A 10,069-nucleotide genomic window follows, 5' to 3' on the forward strand; every position below is an offset into this window, starting at 1 on the left:
GTTGCTTTATGTTCAGGCATGTTCAGCAATAAAGCCTGTTTTATGTTCAGGCAACCACACCACACAGACAAAATGAAATTCCATATAACATCATTCTTGACCCATTACATTTATCAGGACTACTACATAAAAACACACAACATTTATATTACATTAATTGCACGTGTACCGTTAATTTGTATTGTTATTATTTTATGCATAACTATATATTTTCCATAAACGGTTAAGGAATAATCGTTGCATTCAACCTTAGGAATCTGCTGGGAACCCGGGCAATAAAGCCATGTACAGAATCAGTTGCTCTCGCTGCCTTTTAGGGCGATAGAACGCTCTGAGTGGGTGGGGTTTTATTAAAACGTCATCACGTCACCACGCCGTTCCCCAAGTACAGGAAGCAAAAAAGCACTACAGCTAAATCTCCCACAAGCGTATAAAACTACAACAATCAATGTGAGATAATTGGGAAAATTTCCTGAAATCGTGGAGACGCAGCGTGGAGCTGTTTGAAGAACCCCGGAACCAGATCGCACACACTGGAAAATATTTATTAGGGAATGAGTGTAAACGGCAAAGATAAGGTACAGCCTAGCTATCTTAACCGATGACAAAATGCGCAGCAGTATGATGTTTTATACTCGGGTTTTATAGGAACACAGAAGAAATGTATATAATGCTGTAAAATGAGATGATCACAAGACTGCGTTTCTGAAGTCTGGTAAAAATCTAGTAAAATCCAGTTTGCTGCAACTGTTCATTAGCCTGTATGATACCTAACAAGGAGGTAACGTGCTATTAATTTGCCCTCGTTTTATTCATTATCTTCCGTTATAATAATGATTTATTCTATAATATTATGTCACCACGTTATATCTACTTCCCAGTGGATTTCATCTCGCAAAGGTTTGGAAATTCACACAAAATGTAACAATGTAACAAAGTACTGCCTCAGTGATTCTGCTCCGGCTGTTTATGTCTACAGCCAGGTGTAGTGCATGTTTCTGGGGTTTCCTCCCACCTTTGATATAACGTTGATTTATCTTTTTGATATGTTGGAAGATGTTCTATTAATCAAGTCATCAGCCATATCTAGTACAGTAATTGACATTTGAGATTGAATGTCACCCCCTGGTGTGTCCCAGGAGCCTGCTGCCCTGAGGGAGGAGGGGAACAGCCTGTTTAAGAGTTGCGATTTCCAGGGCGCCCTGTCCTGTTACACCAGGGCCCTCAAACTGAGCGACAGCCAACCAGAGAATGCCATCCTGCACCGGAATCGGGCTGCCTGCTACCTCAAACTGGAGGATTATTCCAAAGCAGAGGCAGATGCTACCAAAGGTAAGACATCACTTGCCTTAACATAAGTTTAGCAGAAACACACTTCCTTTGGGTGTGCCGTATGGTATCAAGTGCCAAGTTCAACGATCTCCGTTACAGAACACCCAGGTGCCAGTGTCCATATTGGTTCATATTTCCATAGGTCCTGTTTTACTTGCCTATACCCTGTATAAAAAAATAATAATAATAATAAATCCTGTTCCCTGCCCAGCTCTGGACACAGATCCTGGGGATGTTAAGGCCCGGTTCCGTCGTTCTCAAGCTCTGCAGAAGCTAGGACGTCTGGACCAGGCCTTCATGGACGTTCAGAGGTGTGCACAGCTGGAGCCCAAGAACAAGGCTTTCCAGGATTCGCTTAGACAGCTGGGGGCTCAGATCCAGCAAAAGGTATAGCTGAAATGGGCATTCATTAACCACAATGCTGAACGTTCAACTTCAAATCAGCAGTAAACCAAACATGCAAGTCCTCTTTATCATCACTAATTCACATGGTCTCCCAGATGTTGAAAAGCATATCTTTGTCTGTCTCTCCCTCTCTCACAGTCTCTGCAGCTCTCCTCCACCGACGCTCGTGTGCAGCAGATGTTCACGGTGCTCCTAGACTCCTCTTCGCCACTATCTGACAGGCAGAAGGTACAGTGTTGGGGATCATGGGTCATGGATGGAGAAACAAGGCAGGGGGATTGCACCAATTAGTGGTTAAATAATAGTCTTCTCTACCAACAAACACACCGGCATAAGATGTGCATTTTACTTGTTAACTTCAGAATTCCTGTAGATTCAGTACTTTAACTCAAGGCAAGCACTTGATCCATGTTGAGGTTTTTTTGCCCTCTTTTTATTTGGGATGTTCCAGAAAAAGTACAGTTAAGTAAGGGATTGAAGTAATTGGAGTGAGAAAATTATGTGGAGTTGCCTTTGAGCAGTCTTTAGGTTACAGTTAGTGCTTTCCCGGTTTTTTCACAGGCAGCTCAGAACCTAGTTGTGCTGTCTCGGGAGGACGCAGGGGCGGAGCAGATCTTCCGGAACGACGGAGTGCGGCTCCTCCAGAGACTGCTGGACTGTAAGCAGGAGGAGATCATACTGTCAGCTCTGAGGACACTTGTAGGCCTGTGCACTGGGCACCAGTCCAGAGTAAGTGCTGCTCTGCCAATCCCTGCACGTTTAACACACCAGCACAAACACTTTATATACACATGAGTTCATACACAATGTCATAAACACACACACTTGTAACCCACTAGAAGGTGTCTCAAAACTAATGCCAACGTCTCCAATTGCTCAGACTGCACAGCCCTCAGGCACACTCACACAGACCTGCAGGATAGCTTTGTGTTTAGGGGAAGCTCTTTCTGATGCCACCCTCTCCCTCTGCTTTGGTCAGACCATGGCGATCGTGAATGAGCTGGGGATGGAGCGGCTGTGTGCCGTGATGGGCCTGGGTGGGGAGGCCCTCTCCCTGGCAGCCTGTCACCTCCTGCAGGTGATGTTTGAGGCACTGACGGAGGGCATGAAGAAGGATGTGCGAGGGAAGGAGGAGGCAATACTACCAGGTGGGTCTGTGACATGGGAGCACCTTTCACACTAGGTTGAAGACTGTAGTTCGTATGGATAGCGTGGAGCTTAAGGTTGTGTTAGCAATAGGGTAAGGACTAGGTTTAAGAATTTTAATTAGGGGTTTGTGTTTTCATGTTAATGTAAGAGGGCTAGGGAAAACAGGGCGAGTCTTATAGTTAGGGCAGGGATATTCAGTCTTCATTCTAAAGAGAGGCAGTTTTCTGGGTGTGAGCTTGTGTTTGTGTTGTTACAGAGCCTTCTCGTGAACTGCGCTCCATGCTGCGACACCTGGTGGAGGTCCTGACAGCAGCAGAAGTGTCTGGGGCAGGCCGTGACAGCGCCATTAACCTGCTGGTGAAACAGGTCCCACGCAAGTCGCTGCGCGACCCCAACAACTCCCTCACTTTGTGGGTGATCGACCAGGGTGAGAGTGGGCAGGGCACAGGGTAATTCTGCCCAGGGATGAAGGGGAACGGAGTCACCCGAGAAACCACGTTTGAGCTTGTGACTTATTTTTATTGTTTTTGCTTTTGAAGAAATTCCTGTTTCTTTAATTTAACCGTAATGTTTTGGTGATAGATTGGATGAATTCCCACAGAAGAAAAATAATGTTAGGGGTGATCTCTCTCCCTGTGTCTGATGGTCCCCTCAAACTCCTCTCTCTCATCTCTTGCCCAGGACTGAAGAAGATTCTGGAGGTGGGGGGCACAGTGCCCGGGGTTTTGGATGGTCCCCCCATCACTGACAACACGCATATGAGCTGCTCAGTGCTGCTGAGCAAACTGTATGAGGATCTGAAGAGTGACAAAGAGAGGGAGAACTTCAGCAACCTCTGTGAGGAACACATCCAGTGAGTCACGTTGGGTTGGGGTGACCAGAATGGAAAGAATAGTGGTCAGTGATTTGTTGTTTGCATCCATGTTTGATTGTGTGTTCCTAGATATAGGTGAGTGTTTGAGTGAGTGATACTGGGCAGGATGGTAAGTTAGAGGATAGATGCAGTTGATCATATGTATTCATTCGAAATATTTAAAACATGAATGTGAAAGCTATTAAAAAAAGTATAGGATGACAGTGTCCTGGTTGTTGCATGTGATCATCATCTGTTGATGGTTTAGAGCTCCCCAAAGGACCCACAATCCTGCAATATGTATTCTTACAGTGCAAAGCTGTTCAGTGTATCTGACAGTCCAGACGGTGTTGTGGGAGTTGTCTGTTTTGGTGTTGATTATGACGGGGTTTGTGATAGCTGATGCTCAGGCTGTTGTTGTTTCTGTCGTGGTTGCTGTTCTCAGGTATCACTTCACGTGTGCAGGGCTGGAGGGGAAGCTGCGTGCCATCCAGACTGTTTCTGTGCTGCTGCAGGGGCCCAGCGATGTGGGCAACCGCACCCTGGAGCTGTCAGGCATCATGGAAAGCGTCATCTCCCTGTGCGCCTCCCCAGACCTGGTTCACCAGCAGGTGGCAGTGGAGGCTCTGATACATGCAGCGGGCAAGGCCAAGAGGGCCACCTTTATCACTGCCAACGGGGTGGCACTGCTCAAGGACCTCTACAAGAAAAGCGAGAATGACAAGATCCGAGTGCGGGCGCTGGTGGTGAGGATTTGGCCGTTGACATTCTTCCTTTCACCAAAAGCTAAATTGAGGCTCTTTTTAAATGGCAGCTAGTCTCTGTTGAGAAAGGGACCTGGCTAGATCTTGCCTGGATACTTTGTCCTTAATTGTGTTTCTCTCTCCATAGAAGAGCCATGTCATTTTTCCTCCTGTTGAAGAGACCGTATGCAGGTTGAGAGTCTGTGTATGTTTATGTTGCAGGGTCTCTGTAAGCTGGGCTCAGCCGGGGGCACCGATTTCAGCATGAAGCAGTTCGCCGAAGGATCCACTCTGAAGCTGGCCAAGCAGTGCAGGAAGTGAGCGCTTATACATCTATACATATTCATTAATGGATTCTATTTATAGATTTAGGTTAACAAAATAAGTTCCCACTCAGAGTCCCCAATCTCATTATCGGCAAAGCCAAGGGAAATCAGGAATGCAGCACTGGGCCTCATTGCCTCTCCGGCAGGCCTGAATGCAGTGTGGGGCTGATGAGAATGATATTTATGTAAAGAGGAGCACACTACCGCATGACAATTAAGTCAGAGTGAGGGGCAAGGCTCCTGCAAAGTGGAAAAGCATTTAGATCTGCCAGCAGAACAATTCACCACCAATGCATTTATGTGCCCGCTGCAGGTGGCTGTGCAATGAGAGTCTCCCCCCTAGCTCACGACGGTGGGCCATCGAGGGCCTGGCGTACCTCACCTTTGACGCCGATGTGAAGGAGGAGCTGGCAGAGGACCGGCAAGCTCTGCAGGCCATGTTCCAGCTGGCAAAGGTACAGCAGAAGCACCTGGGCACAGTGGGGAGTAGAATGGGGTGGCAGAGGGACGGGCACACTGCACACACAATCTGCTGTGAACTTATTTAGTTATTTATTGGAAAAATAGTCAAATCATAGTTATTACACAGCAGGTACATCTTTTGTTTTTCTGTGTTTTATGCCTTATTTATCCCCATCATCCATCTCTCTCCCCGTCAGAACCTCCTTTTGACCCCTAGTACATTTTCCTTCCCCATATAGCCCAAACATAGTTTAAGTGATTAAAAAGAGATAAATGCATTTAAAATGATTTAATAAATAATTCAATACGCATTCATACAGGTGTATACACGCACATGATTGCAATAAAACAGAATGCCCCCCAGTCATCCCACGGACAGACTCCAACTTCTAATCACGGTAATACTGCCAGCAGGGAAATAAAGGGTTGTCACCTTGCCTTTTTTAAAGAACAATCTTCATAAACTATTTCACCCCCAAGACAAACTGGTGGTGATTTGTGCAGAACATAGAGAAAATGGCCCACACGATTTCATTATGTAAAGACGTGCCAAGAAATCAAATAAAGACTTGTAATGTCACAACAGCTGGTGCTATTTACAGATATAGTTGCTGATTTTTCAGCCTATTTTGTTTACCTCTTCTTCCCAAATGTTGTGTCCCAGTCGGAGGATAAGACGGTGCTGTTTGCCGTGGGCTCCACGCTGGTCAACTGCACCAACAGCTATGAAGTGGACAAGCCCGACCCCCAGATGGTGGAGCTGGCAAAGTATGCCAAGCAGCACGTTCCTGAAGAGCACCCCAAGGTAGTCATGGACAGTCTCTCTCAGGTTCTGTGTGTTTGTAGTCAGTAGGGTCCTCTCAGACTGTGTGTGTGTGTGTGTGTGTTTCAGGACGCACAGCCATTTGTGGAGCAGCGTCTGTCAAAGCTCCTGGAAGCAGGGGTGGTGTCCGCGCTGGTGTGCATGGTGAAGCAGGAGAGCCCTGCCTTGACCGAGTCCTGCAAGGAGTGTATCGCCAGGTCAGTGGCCTCACACACTCGCCCGGCCTGCTGTCTTTGGACTGTACCGGCGTGCTGCTCCTCTGGACAGATCTCTCTGTCTTTTTCCCCTTCCTCTGTCTTCACTGAGTCTCTGTATCACTGTTTTACCAGATTTCAATTATTTTGTGACATTCTTTCATTCTGTTTCTCCTTCTCTCTGCAGGGTGTTCCTGGCTCTGGTGCAAAAGCAAGAGGACAGAGGAATGGTGGTGGCACAAGGAGGTGGGAAGGTGAGGTTTCAGCTCAGTTTCAACTCGGTTTCATTCACTCTCCTTAGAGGGAAGTGTTTAACAAAGTAATTAGCAAACGGTGAACAGAATGTGAATTCGCACTTTGGCCTGTTGGTATTGAATATAGTCTACAAATCCAAACTTTACAATGTAATCCCTGTTTTGAAATCCCATGAGTTTTGAATTGCCAGTGATTCCTTGACTACAAAGCTAAAACTATAGAATATGTAACCCATGCTCTTTCGGGGTTGTCAGATTTGTTGATTGCGTCCCTGGTATAGTTCTGTGATTGCTTTAAGTGGTGATTTTTCCCATTTCACAGGCTCTGATCCCCTTGGCCTCAGAGGGCACTGAGATGGGCAAGACCAAAGCGGCACAAGCCCTGGCGAAGATTGCCATCACCTCCAACCCTGAGATCGCCTTCCCTGGAGAGAGGGTTAGGCAGCAGATGTGTCCGATTAGTAGTGATTGTTTGTTTATGTGTGTGCATGGTAAACTAGTGAATTAGGATCTATGTGTGTGTACGTGTTGCTTGCTGATGAGTGTCTGTGGTGTGGTGATATCTGATATCTGTGTGTGTTGACCTGTGATTGTGCTCCCGGGCTGTAGATCTATGAGGTGATACGGCCGCTGGTCAGCCTGCTGGCCCTGGACCGCACCTTGCTGCAGAACTTCGAGGCTCTCATGGCACTCACCAACCTAGCGGGCATCAGCGAGAGGCTCAGGTCAGGCATTGGGGGGTTACCACAATAAAAGATGGGGATGGGGGGGTGGGTAGTAAATCTATTTCCATTGATACCCTCTGGGATTTGATCAAGGACTTCATGCAGTGTTAGACTCATGTTGACTTCCTATCATTGTTGTTTAAAATCTCTAACGCTATATAACTAGAGTGACCACCAGGATTTTCATCCATCTTTCTCAGCGATGAAACGATGCTTGTTATTAGTTTTCTCTCTGACGATTGTCACTGGAGTCTAGGTTAGATATTTTCAGGGGGGATTTTGGGAGGATGGTGCCTGTGTGTTTGACTGATCGCTTGCACCTCTGACAGGCAGAAGATCATCAAGGAGAAAGCAGTGCCCAAGGTGGAAGGCTACATGTTTGAGGAGCATGAACTGGTCCGTGCTGCCGCCACTGAGTGCATGTGTAACCTGGTCCTGAGCACGGAGGTGAGCTGCACCCCTGTCGTACACTGACACAGCAGCTCAGGGGCTCAGAGAAATTGTTTATCTAAGGTTAAGACTTGCGTGTAGCTGTAGTTTGGGGATGGAGTAGGTATGGTAGTAGGCTAATGGTTTAGGGTTGTGTTAGGTGTGAGGAGTTAGGCTACTGTTGGTCTTAGCATTGGTGTAGGGTTTGTTTTCAGACTAGGGTTCAGATCGCTCTTCAGGTTAGAGTTTGTGTATCGAACGTTCCCGTGCTTACCCAAGAGCTGTCGGGGGGGGTGTGGGGTAGCGGTTCTGATTGGCTGCTCATCTTCCACAGGTTCAGGAGCTCTTTGTTGCCACGGGAAACGACCGTCTGAAGCTGCTGGTGCTGTACAGTGGCGAAGATGACGAGAGGCTGAGGAAGGCTGCAGCGGGCACCTTGGCCATGCTGACGTCAGTGCAGCCTCAGCTCTGCCAACGTATCCCTGAATCGGTAAGCATGGCCTGAACAATGTGAATTCTGACGAGTGTTGCCTCGGAGCGTGAAGATGTCGCACGGGCTGCTCCTACCCCTGACGCCTGGCTGCCTTTCTCTCTGCAGACCACCCACTGGCTGGAGATCCTGCAGGCGCTGCTGCTGAGTGAGAGCGTCGAGCTGCAGCACCGCGGCGCCGTCGTCGCCCTTAATCTGATCCAGGCCGAGCGCAGCCTGGCCGAGCGCCTGATGGAGAGTGAGGCGCTGGAGATCCTGTCTGTCCTGGCTAAGGGGGCCTCCCAGAGCAACCCCACTGCCAGGGCAGCCAAGCAGTGTCTGGACATGGCCACAGAGTACGGCATCATCAAACCCAACAGCACCGAAGGAGACAAAGGAGGTGGAGACGCGCAGCTGCAGCCTTAATCGACTTACAATCATTACTTTAAATCCCACTGTTTTTCACATTAGTCAGAAATCACAGTTAAAAACAACTAATATGCTGGAGAACTACTTTTTGACAGTATTAAAGTAGGATCTCCAACCCAGGTCTTGAGGCTGTGATGCTCTTTATCACATCAGCTTACAGTTGTTTTCACAAATGCCATAGACCAACTTAGGTCTTCAGTAGTTAGTAGCAGGGCTGACCAGAATGCTACAGATGTGTCCAAAACCTGCCGCTTGACTTCATAGAAATTGAACTCAGAACCTATCAGTCAGACATTCACCAGGGGGTCCAGAGCACAGGCTGCAGATATCCTGCATGGTGCATCGTCCAGTTGTGGACCAAAGATTGCCTTTTATTGTCTTAACTCTGTTTTGTGCTGGAAAAAAAAAAAAATATATATATATATATATATAATTTCCATTGCCTCACTCTACCCATTCCAGAGTCTTTGAACTTATTTCACTTATGTATAAATAACTATCAAATAAAGACACCTCACATTCCAGCATGGCTTTATTCACAAGGAACAGAAGTCTTTGAACAAAGACGACCGGTTATTAAGCTGAGAATGTATATCCAGATTCCATAACAGCATCCGTTGTGTTGTTGTTTGATGACTTATTTGTATTCTCCGTTTTGTTTTAATACATTTTTTGTAAGACTCAATTAGCATTATTCTAGGACTACACTATTGAAAATAAAATTAAGTCCATGACTAGTGCTAATTTGGGTCTGTGAAACCAGCCCTATATCTCATATTCTCTCATGTGTGTGACTGTGTGCCTTTTTTGTGAATACACTTGTTCTGTTGTAGCTCAGACTACATTACCCAAGTTTTAAAAGTATTTTTTGAAATCACACTTTCAACACAAAGAATTAAAAGCCACATCTCCAGATGTCCCTTTCTCATTCAAGTTTGTTGATCTTCCATTAGATAAGCCTTTTGTTGGCTGATGTGGGTTGGGGGGATCTGTAGATGGAAATCCTGTTCAATCTGTTAGTTATTTTGATTTGGACTGAGGCATCTCTCTGTGTTCGATTAACGATAGTTTTGAAATCAGTATTTATCTTCCTGAACCGAAAAAATAAAATGTTCCAAGTCCTAGAAACTTCAGTAAATTAGGTTTAGGCTTTGTGGATATTACATATGTTATTGTACCTCGCAAACATGTAACGGTAAACTAAAAAAAATGTATCATTGATAAATATTTAAAATGTTCACATTCATATTGATAAAATATGCCATCTGAGAACATTATATGTGTGTAAAAATACTGATGCAGAATGTACATACGACAGATTGTATAATAGGTGCTGCTCAGTCACAATTCAAGATAATTATACCCTGTTCGAATGCCCGTTTTAGTGCATAGGTACGTTTAACAATTTTTTTCTTGCAGAACAGAGCGCATGCGTGAAGCGTTCCTTAATTCGTTGCATCATCAAACGGCGACTAA

The 10,069-nt window shown here is 46.1% G+C and overlaps 1 protein-coding gene across 1 annotated transcript; it reads left to right on the forward strand.

The window, feature by feature from the left end:
* The first annotated feature begins 366 nt into the window (after positions 1–366).
* On the forward strand, positions 367–9,508 carry unc45a (unc-45 myosin chaperone A). The gene is made up of 19 exons (XM_066701619.1): positions 367–578; positions 1,140–1,332; positions 1,544–1,719; positions 1,876–1,965; positions 2,299–2,466; positions 2,717–2,885; positions 3,143–3,313; positions 3,568–3,739; positions 4,185–4,485; positions 4,705–4,799; positions 5,122–5,263; positions 5,935–6,075; positions 6,163–6,290; positions 6,475–6,541; positions 6,864–6,977; positions 7,151–7,266; positions 7,596–7,713; positions 8,030–8,185; positions 8,294–9,508. Exons 1-19 carry the CDS (start codon positions 555–557, stop codon positions 8,588–8,590), a joined length of 2,838 nt encoding a protein of 945 aa, XP_066557716.1. The 5' UTR covers positions 367–554; the 3' UTR covers positions 8,591–9,508.
* Positions 9,509–10,069: the final 561 nt, after the last annotated feature.

The sequence above is a fragment of the Amia ocellicauda genome, chromosome 4, assembly GCF_036373705.1.
Source record: "Amia ocellicauda isolate fAmiCal2 chromosome 4, fAmiCal2.hap1, whole genome shotgun sequence".
In the NCBI taxonomy this organism is placed as follows: Eukaryota; Metazoa; Chordata; class Actinopteri; order Amiiformes; family Amiidae; genus Amia; species Amia ocellicauda.